The following is a 17,198-nucleotide window of genomic DNA, read 5'->3' on the forward strand; positions in this document are numbered from 1 at the left end:
TGAACCATGTCAGCAAGATACCCTGTCTTCAGAAAAATGATGACTCACTCACTGGCTGCTCTTCAGAACCCGAAACACATCACTGGGAATGAAGAGAGTGGAATTAGGTCCTGGTTTCCTGCAGCCGTGGATTCCGTGTGCTAAACTCAGCAAACCTTTGTGAGACGAGGATCCTACTGTGGCATCCCAGTGCCCACCCTGCAGGGACTGGCCCCTGGGCCATGGTTGCAATCTGACCCAGTGTGCCCATTGCAATCCCTGACTTGCAGAGACTCCCAGTTCATGGCTCGGGGGGAGTCTCCCTCGGGAGCCAGCATGGTCACCGCTCACCAAGTATGACCAGCATCCCAGAAGCTGGAGGAAGCAGGCACAGACTAAACACATCATGAATCCTAGTCTATACTCCCCATCTTCCCTACAAAGGCGAAAACCCTGGGCAAACTTGACAGAGCCAACAATATTCACTATCTATGTGGTGTTCAAAGCCAACTTAAGTCTTTATTTCCTTTTGCTTCAAAGCAGAATACAAAGAGAGAAAATAGGTTTTCCATTCTACTGGAATTTCTAAGATCATAAAATGCATTATTGGTTCCACAGTATCTAGTCATAAAAAAGACTGCTCTGGTTCTAGGGGGCTGTTGTTGTTATGATGATTTTCCCAATTGTTCTACAATCTGGCAGCTGAAATCCTGATAAGGAGTGTCCGTGGGCCAACACAGACCAGGAAACATAAAAACAGGAAGAAAAGAGATCTCGACTCTTTGCTCTCTAGTTGCATAACTTGAGACTTAGGGAATCAGAATATTAGATCTTCCAGGGACCTAGCATCCTTCTATCCAATCTATATTGATTAGATATGTGACCTTGCGTGAGCCATCACTGAGCCTCAGTTTTCTCACCTGTAAAATGGGGAAAATAATTCCTACCTCATTGGTTAAGAAAATCAAATGAGGCTTGTCTATGCAGAGAGTTTTTTAAGCATTTTCATGTGATCATTATTTAACCTTCATAATCCCATTTGACAGGCAGAGATAGGTTACAGAATTAGCCCAAGGTCACACAACTAGTTGGAGGCAGAGCTGATGCAAAGACACCCCCGGTCACCAGGCGTGAAAATCTTGGATGAATAAATACCTACTTGAAATGCTTGAAACACCTAATCCTTCCAAATAGTCTAAAATGTCCTCTGCAATCTTGTTTTCACCCTTCGTTTGTTTATTCGGTCTTTTTTTTTTTTTTCTAACACAGATAAGGAAAAGGTTAAACTCCAGTCCAACCACTTTCCAAATGAGGACACGTTCTAGGCCAACTCAAATTCACAAGGTTTACCTACTTGTTTTGCCATATTTCCACATGGTGCAAGAATGTCCACACAGATCAGTCAGTGACCCCATAAAAACTTGGTCATTCTCCTCATGGCAGCCTGGCCCCAAGCAGGAGTAGAGAGGATAGAGTCATTTTCCTATAACACGATCCAAGGAAATTCATTTCATCTTGGAAGTGGACTAGGCTGATGTGCAGAGAAGCCTGATTCAGTCCCAGAGAAAGCCAGATATACAGGGATTAAGGATTTGTGGTTGTTAAGATCCCCTGACTTCTCCTCTCTCTGCCTTTTACTGGTGAGATGCAGTTTGGTATCTGTTCCTAACCTCTTAAATCTCAACTGCAAAATTAGGGAAATAACAGTGACAAATTTTATTGTTTCAAGAATTATTTTATTAGAACACCAACAAAAGCCTGCGTTTCTCAGGTAAGATATCCCAGTTCCTGAAGACGAAAAGAAGAAAACCTGATTCTGGGTATAAAATTCTGTTTCTGTCATCAGTGAACTTCACCTTGGTCCCCTGGCCTCTTCCTCTTGGGATCTGCTTGCTTTATCCTTGTAAAATGTCTGTTTCTTCTCTCCTAATTAACTTTCTTATCATCATGACACTAAAGAAAAAGGTCATTCTCAGGTCATCAAATGCCAGTCTCTTGAAATCTTTATTTATTCAAGAAGCTCTGCAAATTAAAAGAGAGCAAGAACTGGGCAATGTTTAAAAACCTAATTATAAAACCATTATTACTTTAGATCGAGGATTGCAGACCAGAGTGCAGTGTCACCCAAAATAGAAAGTCTTTAAAGAATTGCAAAGGGAAGAGGCCGGGCGTGGTGGCTCATGCCTGTAATCCCAGCACTTTGGGAGGCCGAGGAAGGCAGATCACTTGAGGTCAGGAGTCCTAGACCAGCCTGGCCAACATGGTGAACCCCCATCTCTACTAAAAATACAAAAAAAAAATAGCCGAGTGTGGTGGCACACGCCTCTAATCCCGCTACTAGGGAGGCTGAGGCATGAGAATCGCTTGAACCCAGGAGGCAGAGGTTGCAGTGAGCCAGAATCATGCCATTGCACTCCAGCCTGGGTGACATAGCAAGATTTCATCTCAAAAAAAAAAGAATTGCAAAGGAAGAAGCCAAAGGGCTCTACTAACATGCACCATGCTGATCGCTCCATTGGAGGCTCCAAACTCTAAGAGGCTCAGGCTTGCCTCCTCTTCAGCTAATAGGAAATGAAGAGGCCTCAAGAAACTGCTGGGCTTCCTTGGGCATGAAAATGACCAAAGATGCTATGAATGGATCTACTGACTGTTCAGATGCATGGCTGGAGTCAAGCACATGACAGTCAGGTCTCGCGGCCCTGGGAGCCATTCTGTCTCTCTAAGGCAGAGGCTTCACCCATTTTTTGACAACACATCTTTTTTTTTTTTTTTTTTTTTTTTTTTTTTTTTGAGACGGAGTGTCGCCCAGACTGGAGCGCAGTGGCGCGATCTCGGCTCACTGCAAGCTCCGCCTCCCGGGTTCACGCCATTCTCCTGCCTCAGCCTCCGGAGTAGCTGGGACTACAGGCGCCCGCCACCACGCCCGGCTAATTTCTTTTTGTATTTTTAGTAGAGACGGGGTTTCACCCCAGGATGGTCTCGATCTCCTGACCTCGTGATCCGCCCGCCTCGGCCTCCCAAAGTGCTGGGATTACAGGCTTGAGCCACCGCGCCCGGCCGACAACACATCTTTATAAGCATTTTTTTTTTAATTTGACGACTCTCCCCAATATCTATTTATTTGTTTATAAATAATATAGTGCTAGTATATTCCATGGTACCATGTGCAAATTACATAGTACTTATATACTATAAACATTATACATGCACAAACATGAACTTCTAAGGAAATACAAAGAAAAATCTGAAAGGTCTATATTATTTTTTTGTTGTGCCCCAATAGATCTCTCAAGCACCATTCTGAGGCAATGGTTCTCAAACTTTGCGTGACCAAGAATTACCTGGAGAACTTTTTGAAATGAAGGTTCTCCAGGCCTTGACCCTGGTATTGATTCCATTACTCAGTATTCCTGGGATGGGCCCATAAGTTGTCCTTTGTCTGAGCTCTGTAGCTGACTCTTATTCTGATGCTCAATTGGATTTTGGAGCCACTGATCCAGACCCTTGTGTTTTCCTGCCCCCTACATTTTTTGCTACAATTATATCACTGTGGTCTTATCGTTATCCACCTCCTGGACACCCTCATGATCCCCTCAGTGAATTTAAACGTTAAAAAAAATAATAATATCAGCTACCATTAATTATTTCCTGTGGCCTAGGATTGCTGAGGGTTTCACATGCATTGCCTCACTTAATCAGACTAGGGAGGCATTATTAGTCCCATTATACAGATGAAGACAACTAAAGCTCAGTCACAATGTCTTATCCAAGTTCACTCAGCTAATAAGTACAAGAGATAGATCAGGGATTTGAGCCTGTATCTGTCGGATTCCCAAGGCTGGACTCTTTTTTTTTTTTTTTCTTTTAGCGATAGGGTCTCACTCTGTCACCCAGGCTGGAATACAGTGTTGTGATCATAGCTCACTGCAGCCTCCACCTCCTGGGTTCAAGCAATCTCCCTGCCTCAGCCTCCCAAGTACCTAGGACTACAGGTGTGTGCCACCACACAAGGCTAATATTTTGGTTTTTATGTTTATGTAGATGGGGTCTTGCTATGTTAGCCAGGCTAGTCTCAAACTCCTGGCTTCAAGTGATCCTCCTGCCTCAGCCTCCCAAAGCATTGGGATTTCAGGTGTGAGCCACTGCCCACTGCACCCAGCCTCAAAGCATGGACTCTTGACTGCTAAGTATATTGCCCACAAAATAGGTCATTATAATTTATTGACCCTCTACTATGAACCAGGCACTTGGCTGGATACCTTACACACAAATCTCTAATATTCATAGCATACCTCTGTTTGTAGAGGTATTAATTTCAGTCCACAGATTAGGATGTGCAATAAATTTCTCTATTCTCTGTAACCCATCTAAATTCCTCACTCCCAACCCCTATTTTCAGGCCTTCTGGATTTCTTCTTCCCACACCACCCCCAACCCCAGTAGTTATGCCATAGTTCTGGACCAACACAATAGCCAGGCATGGGGTGAGGGGAGTGTGACCTAGTCCTCCGTCATCGGTCCACATTGGTGGCCACTGAGGGGTCCATCCTCCCATCAACATGACCTGCTGGCCCCAGACACTCACTGCTCTCCTGCCCTACATCAAGCCAGGTGTATCTTTTGCCCATCTGCCAACACAGCCATTTCCTCTCTAGGTTCCTCTCTTCCAGCAGGATTTCTGGGAAGCAAGGGACTGTCCCCTCTGCTCTCAGACCCATAGACAAACCTCCCCCTTCCACACCACCTGCAAAGCCCAAAAAACTGTCTTACTAGTGATAGAAAGGTGAGGGGTTCCTTCTTCCTTCATATACTTTCAAGATATTTTAGCCTTTTGCTTTTCTTTGTTGGCTAGAATTCACCTGCCCACACTTTGGGAGGTCAAGGCAGGAGGATCACTTGAGCCCAGGAGTTTATGATCGGCCTGGACAACACAGGAAGACCCTGTCTCCAAAAATAAAATAAAATAAAATAAAATAAAATAAAATAAAATAAATAAAATTCACTTGCCCTAAGTTCCTATATTTTTGGAAGAAAAAAGATTTGTAAACTTCTCTCTACTTTGCCCCTCTTAAGTGGAAGGGAGACAGTTTGGGAGAAAAATAAGTTGGTATCTCAAAATATTATCACAGACACATGTTGTCCCCATTTTATAGGTGAGGAGATTGAACTCATTAAGGTTATATAATATTATACACAGCAAGTAGATAGGCCCGCAGCTCAGGAAACCTCATACTCCGTGACGTCCTCCCCTCTTCCCTCCCAGTAGCCTCCATGGTCAGCTTCAAGAAAACGCAACAGAGCGTGGGCATTAAAACCACCACTGGAAGTTTGGATCTGGTGATGGGGCAGGCTGGAAGAGCTTAGGTAGAGGTGAAAGCAGACACCACCCCGAAAGGGGACAGGTACCCACTCCTCCTTGTCATTTTCCAGGAGAGCCTCATAGAGTTTGAGCTGGCATGAGATGATGTTAGAGGAATGTTGGGTGGTGCAAGCGAAGGAACTACAAGAGCTAGAAACGATGTTGAAGGCTTCTTCCCATGTAGAAAGTGTTCTTACCATGCAGAAAGTGGTAAGGAAGTGTACTCTGCAGAAATGTGGGGGGCGGGTGGGGGCACAGGGTTGGTATTTCAGAGGCACTTGGATTCAGTGGTGTCTTTTGAAGAGTTTATGTCCAGAATAAAATGGGGAGTGGGAGTGGTTACTGTCAGTACCCAGAGGAGAGGAGATGAGGGTGGGCACAGGGGAGAGGAGCCCGAGATGGGTAGTCAGTTGGTTTTCCATGCCAGCTTTATAGGAAAAAAAAAAAGTGGAACTTTCAGATTCTGCTTAACTGTGCAGGAGCCAGCCAAGTACCCAGGGCAGAAGTCCTTGCTCAGAAATTGTATATCTGATGGGCGCGGTGGCTCACACCTGTAATCCCAGCACTTTGGGAGGTCGAGGCGGATAGATCACAAGGTCAGGAGCTAGAGGCCAGCCTGACCAACATTGTAAAACCCCGTCTCTACTAAAAAAACAAAAATTAGCCAGGTGTGGTGGTACGTATCAGCAGTCCCACCTACTCTAAAGGCTAAGGCACTGGAATCGCTTGAACCTGGGAGGCGGAGGTTGCAGTCAGCCGAGATTGCGCCACTGCACTCCAGCCTGGGTGACAGAGCAAGACTCCGTCTCAAAAAAAAAGAAAGAAAGAAAGAAAAGAAAAAGAAATTGTTTATGTGACGGGATGGTCCGCAAGCTGCAGGGCTTGGGAGGAAGGTACAGTCATAGGACAGAACACAGCTTCAGACTGGGTCAAGATCGTCCAAGTCTGCTGGTGGCTTCAGAAGACCCTTTGAATGAGGCTCATCCAGGCAATAATTACCATGTTATCTAATTTTGCCCACTTAACATTTCCACTTGGATATCTAAGAGCCATCTCAAAGCCCCACGTGGCCAAGGCTGAATCTCTAATCTTCCCCCACCAGACCTGCTTCACTCACAGCTTTCCCTTCTTAGCTGACAGCAACCCCATTAATCTACTTGTTCAAGCTGAAAACCGGGAAGTCATCCTCAACTCCTCTCTGTCTCCCACATCTTGTAACTCAGCAGTCAGAAAATCCTGTGGGCTCTACCTTCCAAATATATCCAGCACCCATCCACCACTCCCCAGTTGCCCTGTTACCATGCTGGGCCAAGCCACCATCACCTCTCACTGTGTCACTGTAATAGCCTCCTAACAGATCTCCCCACTGCACCCTGGCTCAAACCAGAGTGATATTTTAAAACTATAATACAAATCATATCACCCTTCTGCTCAGAGTCGCCCCCACTGTATGTCACTGTATAAAAATCAAAGTCCTTACAATGTCTCCCCATTCATTGGCCTCCTTACTATTCCTGGAGCACGCCAGGCATACTCCTACCTCAGGACCTTCGCACGGACTGCCCATAGCTCTCCTCCCCAAGAGGTCCACAGGGGCAACTCCCTCACTTCCTTCAAACCTTTGCTCAAAGTTTAACTTCCCAATGCAATTCACTCTAATCACTCTGCTTAAAATCCCCACCTTCTTCTCTCCAACCCCATGCTTTTCTTGGGGTGATTCTCATTGCATTCTACCAGTCTACATAAATCTCTTTTTTTTTTTTTTTTTTTTTTTTTTTGAGACAGAGTCTCTCTATGTCGCCCAGGCTGGAGTGCAGTGGCGCGATCTCAGCTCACTGCAAGCTCCGCCTCCCGGGTTCAAGTGATTCTCCTGCCCCAGCTTCCTGAGTAGCTGGGATTACAGGCACGTACCTCCATGGCCAGCTAACTTTTGTATTTTTAGTAGAGATGAGGTGTCACCATGTTGGTCAGGCTGGTCTCGAACTCCTGACTTCGTGATCCGCCCACCTCAGCCTCCCAAAGTGCTGAGATTACAGGAGTGAGCCACTGCACCAGGCCCTAAATCTCTTCTTTATGATGTCTGTTATCCAACTCCTCCCACCTCCACTGATACATAAGGACTTTTATATCCCACATGCCTACAACAGGGCTTGGCACATAGTAGTCTTGCCAAAATAAAAAAATGTTGAACAAATGAAGAAAGTTAAAATAAAACTAGAGGCCCAAAAATATCACAAAAGCCATCTATGGTAGCCTTTTCCCCACCTGATTTTGCTGAGTGGCCTTACTTTTCGTCCTCTACACAGCTGGAACATTAACGAACACGGAGGCGGAAGAAGTGTGTTTGCTCTAGGATCACCTCTCAATGAGTCACTTGGCAAGGGCATCTTTGCTTCCCCATCAACTCCTTTTGACATGAGGGTGAAGGGTTTTCTGTCCCTTTCAGTTGTAGAAATGTTGCCCCCCCACGCTTTGACCACAAGCATCACCAATTTCACTGAACCCAACAGAAATTTGGACCCTCTGGGGGCTCTCGGCTCGGCAGGGCCCTTTTCTTTTCCTTTGGGCTTAGCCTGCCATTTGAAACACCACCTTCCTGAGCCAGCATCCCCCTTGCAGCACTGTCACAGGGAGGCTTAGGAAGCCACGTGGAAGCCACCTACCCCGACCTTTGGCAGAATTTCCAAACACAACACAGTAGCTTTAAATTGATTAATTTGGAACTCTGACCTTGGCCCCAAAAGGTAAGAATACATAACAAGGTATTTTATTCTCAAAACGTGTCAGGATAAGAAGCACTTCTGTAAATCGACCTTTTTAAAATAGATATAATTAGATTTGCGGTTGGGGGCAGTAAGGAAAGTGTCTGAACAGTGGATAACATGTTGAGAGGTTAATTATTAATGGGCAGCCTTCCCTAACAAAGTATCTAATAGGCATTCTGGTCTCTTTGGCTTCAGAAATTAGCAAGAAAGCCTGGACCCCGGGTGAAACGGAGAAATGGACATAAGTCCCCAGTGTTTCTCCATTCTCTTGGTTTTATGCATCTTTATCCAATCAAGTGCCCATGGACAAAGCCTGAAACCAGGTAAGAGCCTGACTTTTCTCCAGAGATGGGCATGAACTTTTCTTTTTAAAATGTGTGTCACAAAGAATCCAGGGGTTTCTGACTGGATGGGACAGAGCTTGCATTCAGAGCATGCCAGGTGGTTCTACACATGACCTCACAGGTTCACAGGGACACGTAGCCATTTGTAAGCAGAAATGAAATTTTAGAAAAGCATCCTGGGATTAAAAGTCTTCTAAGAGTGCCTGCAGCTAGCAGTGAAGTCTCTTGCATATCTGATATGGAAACAGTCACGCTAAAAGTTATTCAGTGGCGAATGATCTGAGAGCGATTCAGACCTTCCTGAGAGTTAATGTGGCATCTAATTTGCAACCAGGGAGCCAGGCTTGCAATGAAATGCTCTGTCGTGTTGGGGTTGTCTAATTGCCTGGCTCTCTCAGAAGAGAGGGGAGTTTATGAGAGTTCTATTTCCAGTCAGGTCTAAAGTAGAGATATCATTGCACAATTTCTAGACTTTGTTTTTCTGCCAAAGTTTTAGTCTGAGACTGAAGAATCCAACAGCAGTCCTGCCTGTTTTGTTTGTAAATTCACAAACTAGATTGACGGCCAAAGACAGATCAAATGCCTGATCAGGCAGGTAGAGTGGAGCCCAGATTCCAGGCTAACCAGTGGACCAATAAATGATGGATCAGTTAATTGAACAATTTGGCCAAACTAGACAGGTGTTTGGGACTTCGTTTTGGTACTGGTTACTGGTCAGGAGCTAGTAACGCTAAGGTAGAGTCTTAGATTTTTCTTTTCTCTGAGACTAAGCTTGGAGGGAGCTTCAACAACTTTGACAATTAGAAATTCACTAACAGGGGATGTATCTAAAAATTTCAGAAACTTTTTACCCTTTAAGGAAAACGTCGTTCCTTTGTATTTGACCATAATTTTAGTTCATAGGTCAGTTAATAACTGAGTAGTAGTATTAATTATTGCCATTCACTAAGTATTTTCTGTGCCAAGCACTATACTATTTTTGATACATCATCTCATTTGTAAAGGCACATCCAAAAATGACCCTTACATAATAATTTAGAGCCATACAGGTAAAATTGCTGGTAATCTTTATTCCCTTGGTTCACAATGATTTTGCTCAATGGCCTTTCCTGCCCTCTGCCCCAGAATGTTGTATTTGTTTGTTTACTTTTTATTGACGTTTATAACACACTTCTAGAAAAAGGCCTATAACATAAATCCTCCATGAATTCTCACAAACTGAACCAGTATCCCCAAAGCCTTCCTTGTGTGCCCCTTGAGACTTAACATATATGATTTGTCCTTTGGGGAGATTTTTCACTAAGAGAAACACGTCAGTTGCTCTTTTGCGCCCGGCTTCTTTCGTTCAGCATTACGTTTGTGAAAGTCAACCATGCAGTTTCGTGGAGTTGAGGCTCATTCATTCTCACTGCTGTAGCATGCCACTGTGGGACCACACCACACTTCGCTTATTCATTCTACTGTCGATTGGTCAGGGCTGCTTTTGCAATGGAGCCATGGGAATTGGAAGCTGTGAATGCTGAGGTTGAGGTTGAAGGGCGGGACGGCGTCCCCCAGGCTTCTGGGTATTGTCCAGATTTTCCTTGACCAATCTCATTGTCCTGGTCAGCCTGCTTCTTTCCCCAGGGCCTGGTTTGTGCAAATGCTGAGGGAAGTGATCACTATTAGCAAGAGGGTTCCTCAGGAAAGAGGATGCGAGTCAGGAGGCCTCTTGTTCTCTTGGAAGCAGAATCTCTTGGCAGAATTCTTTCTGCAGTGAGTGAACCCAATCTGTGTGCATGTGGCTGGTGTGAAGTCTTTCTGAGGAAACTGCAGGGAAGCCAGTGTCCTGTGGCGGAGCCCTTGTCAGGCGCGTTTCTACACCAATGGTTCTCAACAGAGGCAATTTTGCCCTCCAGGGGACACTTGGCAATGTCTGGAGACATTTTTGGTTGTTAAGACCAGGGAGAGAGTGCTTCCCTCCCAGCATCTAGTGGGTAGAGGCCAGGGATGCTGCTTCACATCCTACAATGCACAGGACAGCCCTCACAACAGTGAATTATCTGGCCCAAAATGTTATTAGTGCAGAGGCTGAGAAACCATGATCTACGCCAAGCTTCAACTGTCACTCATCGAACACCAGGCAGTACTCCCTCAAGGACCCTTGCTCTTTAGCCCCTCCTCCCAGCCTACTTCTTTTGAGTATGTATTATTAATGACATCTCACTAATGGAGTCACTAATGTGCTGTGCACCCAGCATGTGCCAGGCACTCCACGGACATTTTATCTCATCCTCACCATATGGTTGAGTAAGCTGGCAGTTAAGTGCCTCGCCGGCGGTCGCATAGCTGGTCAGGGCAGAGCAGGGAGAGGTACCCGTAGCCTCAATCTGTCTACTGAGGCCGCAGTGCTCTCTGTCGAGCCCACACCCAGTGATTTGACAGCCAGAGGTTTCTAGAAAAGCATTCTGCTCCGTTCCTCTCACAGAGAGGCAGATTCAGACAGTTGTTCCTTCCCTTCAGCACTAAAGGGGACTGGACAGAGTGAGCTGCCTGAAGCCCCCATGGCACATCACACTTACGCCCAGCCCCCACTGCCTGAGACCCAGGTTCCCCAGCCACTGTTGCCATGAAAGCCAACGCTGCTCCAAAGAGCAACTGCTGCTCCTAGACCCTGGCAAACCCCACCTTCAGGTACTTGGCCCACTATCAACAGGCGCCTTCTCCCTCCCCTCCACCCCAGCCTCAGCTTCCAAATCCTAGGAGCAGCTGAAAGCCACCAATTTAGTCAGTCCCTCATGAATGTCACAAGCATACATGAGCGCCTGCCATACGCGAGGCAGAGCCTGAGTACAACTCACACACTCTGTTCACACACCTTTCCTCTCTTAAAAAGCATTGAGGACCCCAAACAGTGTTTATTATGTGAGACATCAATATTTACTTCATTAGAAATGAAAACTGAGAAATCTTTAAAATCTGTTAACAGTTTTTAAAACAATAGTAAACCCTTGCATGTTAACACATAAAATGTAATTTTATGAAAAATAACTTGTATTTTCCAAATAATTTTAAATGGGGCAGAAGAGTGACATTGTTTTACAAAGAAATGTTGCAAATTTCTCTAGTATCTGGCTTCACAAGACAGTTGGATTCTCTTACCTGTTTCTGTACTCAGTCTGTTGTGATGTGTTGCTTTGTTTGAAATGTAGGAAGAAAATCTGGCCTCCCATAGAGGAAAAGGGAGGACTTCCTAAGGCGATCTCCCTGGGGCCTTAGCCTGCAAACTGCTACGCTTGTGCAGTGGGCATGGTACAGCAGGGGGCTGCACAGCCATCCCTGCCTTGCAGGAATTTACGGCCAAATGGGTTAGGAGTGGGGTGGGGTGGGAATAGGGGGCCATGGGACTGGGTGGAGGGAGGATGTGCCAGCAATAAAAGGGCAACTGTCCGCGGAGAATTTAAATACAAATGTAACCAAAAACTGATCTGCCTGTCATTATCACAATTCTAAAGAATGTCGGCCGGGCACTGTGGTTTGCGCCTGTAATCCCTGTATTTTGGGAGGCCGAGGTGGGTGGATCACCTGAGGTTAGGAGTTTGAAACCAGCCTGGCCAACATGGTAAAACACCATCTCTACTAAAAATACAAAACATTAGCCAGGCATGGTGGTGGGTGCCCGTAATCCCAGCTACTTGGTAGCTTGAGGGAGGAGAATTGCTTGAACCCGGGAGGCAGAGGTTGCAGTGAGCCGAGATTGCGCCGTTGCACTACAGCCTGGGCAACAAAGCGAAACTCTGTCCCCAAAAAAAAAAGAATATCAGCGATAAAGGCAAAGCTCTTTCCAGAAAAAAGTAGTTTTATGGCCTAAGTTCTAAACAATCTCTGTGGTTTCTGTTGGGTTTTATGTAATAAGTATATGTAAGCTTCAAATTCATCACATTTTTATTATTTATCCTTTCATAAATATTGTGTTCTACATTGACATTAATTTGGAGAACTCCCAGTTATGCACTTGGCCCTAACATGCACAGATTCAGGAGCATGTTCTTGTTGCAAGGGTAAGTGTGCAATGGGTCAGATCCTTTGACGTCCTTATGTCTCCAGCCTCAGTGGCACTTATTACCTGCTCCTGCATGTAAACAGTAGATTCGAAATAAAAAGTGACAGCGTAGTGGTTGTACAAACAAAAAACCCGAACTTGAATTACTTCAATTTTGTCATCCTAGGTGACCCCTTTAAGCTTCTCATATGTGTTTAAAATTTAAAGCAATAAAACAGATTGTGAACAATGAGGTGTAACATCTTGTTTGGTAAGTAAAAATTTGGACTCATACACAAAATATTTTTACTGTATTTGAGTATAAAATATATTTGTCTTTTTAAAAATTGTTCACTGCTTTATAACTGAAGAACAAATCGAGAAAGTCATGATGATTGCTGATTTTTACATAAATATTACTGAAAATGCTTTTGTCTTACAGAGCAGAGGGTCATTAAAATGATCTGTTCTGTGTGTCAAATCCATGAGGTATACCACTGAGTAATGTATGTAAATGTTATCAGCTAGAACATGGCATGTGATGAGGACCATGAGAGAGAAATGAGTAGAAAGGCAGAGTTTACTTCCAAGTGGAGGGAAGAAGTCTTCTGGGAGGAGGTGGCATTTGAGTAGGGTGTTGAAGGATGGTAGTATCCGGACAGAAGAGAATGAGGCTTTCCTTATACAATAACAGAGGTACACAGCTGATAAAGTACATGGGCTTTTCAAGCCCAAAAATACCTTTCAAAAAATAGACCATCTAGGAAGAAAAAGAAAAAAAAATCCCATAGAACGGTGTTGATAGCAACACTGGTTAAACTGCAACAAACTGGAAACAAGTTGAATGCCCAAGCACAAACCATTGAAGTCGGGGACTCCAGCTATTGCTAAGTCCAACTTCAAACAGGCATTGCTTTGAATACCTACTACTAAAAGGCACAGAAACTTTTGGGGGCAATACTGATGAAGTTCAGAATTAAAAGCTTATTGCTGGCCCCTAGGCACTCACGGTTTAACACCAGCAATCTTAGCACAGGAGATGCATTTCCAAGAGTCCCCAGCCTTCTGAGATGGTGCCCAAGGCTGTGTGTATGTGCATTTTGAGTGGGGGCAGGGGTCATAACTTTCAGCAAATTATCAAAGGGACCTGTGACCTCTGAAAAAGTTCAGTAACAACTGGTCTTGTAGCTTTGAAAAACAAGGATAAGCAAATTGTATATGCAATAATATAGGGGGGAAAAACAGGACTAAAGAATCCACATGTTGAATCATAATTATGAAAAAACTGTAGACATGTGCTGTATATTGCCAGAGATTCTAAGTGTATTTAAAGATATATAAAGGGTTTTAAGGCTTTGGAGGATTTTAAGTGCTTAAATGTACAAGAAAAATAAAATAAAAAGGCCCTCATCAGCTACAGTTAGATTGGTCATCCCAAGACGAACCCTGGGAAAGGGATTTTCCACTATCCTTCCGACCTGCCACCTGCACCCAACTTTGTAGGTTCAGCCACACTCATAATCACTACCCCAGCAGGGTCTGTCAGATTTCTGACAGGCCTCCACAATTACACAGAATGTCACCCATGACTAGTATTTGAGATACAGTCCAGAGATGAAAGTCATTCTTCCAAGAGTGCACGTAGTTCTGGAATCAGCAGAGGGCCAGCCCCCAGCTTTCCCGGGAAATTCTATCTTTCCCATGCAAGAGACCCTCCCATCCACGGCCAGCCTTCCTAGCCCTACAGCTGAGCATGTCTGTGGTCCTGCTGAAAGGCCCACCCTGGAGAGGCGGGGAACAGCAGCCTGTCCTCCACTCTGCTTGCCTCTCACAGGGATCCAGGACTGGAACCCATATTCTTTCATTCTGAGTTGGAGAGAAAACTACAGGACTGACAGTTGAAGGCATGGGGTCTGTAAGCTGACCCGAAAACATGAATCACCAAATAAGTGCGCAGCCAAAAGCCAAGAGAATCCAGTACCTGGCTTCCCATGATGGCCCTCCCCCTGCCCTCCTCTCCACATCAGCTGCCACAGTGCTGTGGGCATGCTGGGTCATTGCAGGTGGCACAGCAGGGAGAGAGGCAGAGAGAGGCTGGGCACTGAGACAGGCCAGAACAGTCCCCATTTCATGAGGGGAATGTCACCACCTGGGCCTCAGCCTGGGTGTCCCTAACAGCCACGGGCTCCACACAGAACAGAGGTCACAGTGATTCTCACATCCAGGAAGATGCTGTGCACTGGCCCCCAGGAGGGTGACCAGTTTTGAGCCGGGTGCTCTCACCCGGGAATTGGGGTCCAGCACACCAGGGAAAAGGACTGACTAGGGGCCAGTAGGACCCTCCAGATCCCTGCCCAACAGGCTGGACTTCAGTCCCAAGGTGATACCTAGAACAAGGGGGCCGAGCCTAGTCTGTCCCGCAGCAGGTGGAGGAGCCGCTGTAAGAAAGGCAGTTGGGTCTTACATTCAGGTACCTACTTGGGGCGAGAAGACCAAGTCCAGTCACTCCAGCCTTGGAGGAGTCAGGGCGCCCACCTGGCTTTCCCACAGAAGGTGCTATTCCTAAACATGGTCACAAAGTAGCGCAGTGACATCTCAGCTGCTTCCGGGTTCCGGGAGAGGGTTTCCGGCTCGGGAGAATGGAGCTTCTGGGTGACCGGAAGATAGGGCTGTGGGCCAACTTCCCTTTCCTCCCCACTTAGGGCTCTATTTCCAGAAGCATTCTTCATTTCATTTTTTCCCCAGTGGGGCTTGGCTAGGGGTGGGGAGGCAGGGGGAAAAAGTGAAGAGAATGAAATGCATGGAATGCAGGTGGAAGTCTGTTTGTCTACAGCATTTTCACCTCCACACGTGCAGGTTCATAGTCAGGGCCTGGTGAAGTCAGTTCTGGCATGGCTCTCCAGTGGACGGTCAGTGGCCCTTAAAAATAGTTCTTAGGAAGATGTGTAGGTGGCGACGCTGAGTAGTGTTTATGTTCCAACACGAAAAGCAGGCCTCATTGTGTGTGTCCTGTGATTACAACTGTGTGAAAATACATGTGTTTGAGAAAAAATGCTGGAAGAAAATCCATGAAAATGTTTATACGTCCGTTGAGTTTGTATCTAAACTTTTATATCTTTCCCTCTTTATGTAATGTTGTAGTATGTATATGGCATATTGACTTTCATGATTTAAATACTCAGAAAATAAAGTTACTACGAAATGATAAAATAAAGGGGTTTGACTAGATCAGTGGTCCTAGAACTATAGTGGGCATCGAAGCACCTGAAAGGCTGCTTTTTCTATTTGTTTGTTTTTCCCGAGACGGAGTCTTGCTCTGTCGCCCAGGCTGGAGTGCAGTGGCGTGATCTCAGCTCGCTGCAACCTCTGCATCCCAGGTTCATGCAATTCTCCTGCCTCAACCTCCAAAGTAGCCAGGATTATAGGCGCACGCCACCATACCTGGCTATTTTTTGTATTTTTTATAGAGACAGGGTTTCACCGTGTTGGCCAGCTGGTCTCGAACTCTTGACCTCGTGATCTGCCTTCCTTAGCCTCCAAAAGTACTGGGATTACAGGTATGAGCCACTGCCCCGGGCCAGGGCTTATTAAAATAAGATTCTGGGGCCCTAACTACAGAGTTGCTAATTCAGTGAGCCTGGGGTAGACTTGGATATTTGCGTTTCTCATCAGTTCCCAAATGCTGCTGCTGGTGTGGGGACCACAGAGAACCACTAGAAAAAAAACAAAAGAACCAAGACTTGAACCCAGGTTACTGACTTCCAGGCTAGGGTGCTTCCTACAGAAACAACATGAGGCTACATGGCAAACTTCATTTCTAACTCTCTAGGGTTGAAGGGGTGAGAATCAACATCTATTTCTCCCAGATACTGACCTCTTCCCCGATAACTACAACCCCAATAATATTTAAAACCCCAAGATATTTGTGAAAATGTATTCATCCAAAATAAAATATCTACATGCTAAAAAGAAAGCAGTCCTTGAAATGAAGAAAAATTCCCAAGCTGAGCATTACTTGTAATTGGTAGAAAAATAATCATTGCAAAAGCTAATTAACCATCCACCCTAAGCCGCTCCTTGGCAGGCCTGAAAATACGATCAAGAAAATTCTTTTCCTATGAGTGGGGCGTTATCAAAGCTAGGCAGAGCCTGTGGGTTATCCATTGACTAGGACTGGCCTTTCCATGACTGCCAAAAACTTTCCAGTGACAAATGTTCCAGCTTCCTTGTCCCAAGAGAAGCCAAAGTGGTAAGAAAACAAACTGCTTTATACTGAAACATAACACGATCAACAGCAGCTGTGACAGCATTTATTAAACCATCCGCTGTGTACCAGGCCCCACGGTCAGCAGGAAAGTATATCCCTGAGGATACAAAAATGAAAAAGTGTGCATCCATTCACCAAGGACTTCCCACTATGCCAGGGTCTCTAGCCCCTTATGGGATTGTGTGGGGCAGGGAGGTTGGAGATTGGGAGAAGGGCGTAATTTCAACACAATGCAATTAGTTTGTAAATACCATTGCGTACAAAATGTTACAAGAGCCCTGAGGCAGAAGAGGTTGGCTGAGAAGCCTTTACAGAGGAGGTGATATCTGAGCTGAATCTTGAAGTTTCCTTCAAGAAGTGGAAGGACCTTGTAAGCAGAGGGAAAAAGCATGAGCCAGCCTTGCTTGACTCGGAGACTGGAAAAGGGAGAGGGAAGTTGGGAATTCCTGAGATTTGGGGGAGG

The 17,198-nt window shown here is 45.4% G+C and overlaps 1 protein-coding gene and 1 long non-coding RNA gene across 4 annotated transcripts in view; one reads left to right on the forward strand and one right to left on the reverse strand.

The window, feature by feature from the left end:
• Positions 1-17,198, reverse strand: part of LOC126958489 (uncharacterized) — a 225,598-nt gene that overhangs the window by 182,192 nt on the left and 26,208 nt on the right. The window lies entirely within an intron of this gene.
• LIPC (lipase C, hepatic type) overlaps positions 1-17,198 on the forward strand; it is a 162,093-nt gene that overhangs the window by 12,874 nt on the left and 132,021 nt on the right. For both annotated transcript variants that reach the window (XM_050796825.1, XM_050796826.1), the window contains exon 2: positions 8,299-8,426. In XM_050796825.1, coding sequence (XP_050652782.1) covers positions 8,339-8,426 — 88 coding nt within the window. In that variant the 5' untranslated portion in view covers positions 8,299-8,338. The remainder of the gene's footprint in view (positions 1-8,298; positions 8,427-17,198) is intronic.

Source organism: Macaca thibetana, chromosome 7 (genome assembly GCF_024542745.1).
Source record: "Macaca thibetana thibetana isolate TM-01 chromosome 7, ASM2454274v1, whole genome shotgun sequence".
Classification (NCBI taxonomy): Eukaryota; Metazoa; Chordata; class Mammalia; order Primates; family Cercopithecidae; genus Macaca; species Macaca thibetana.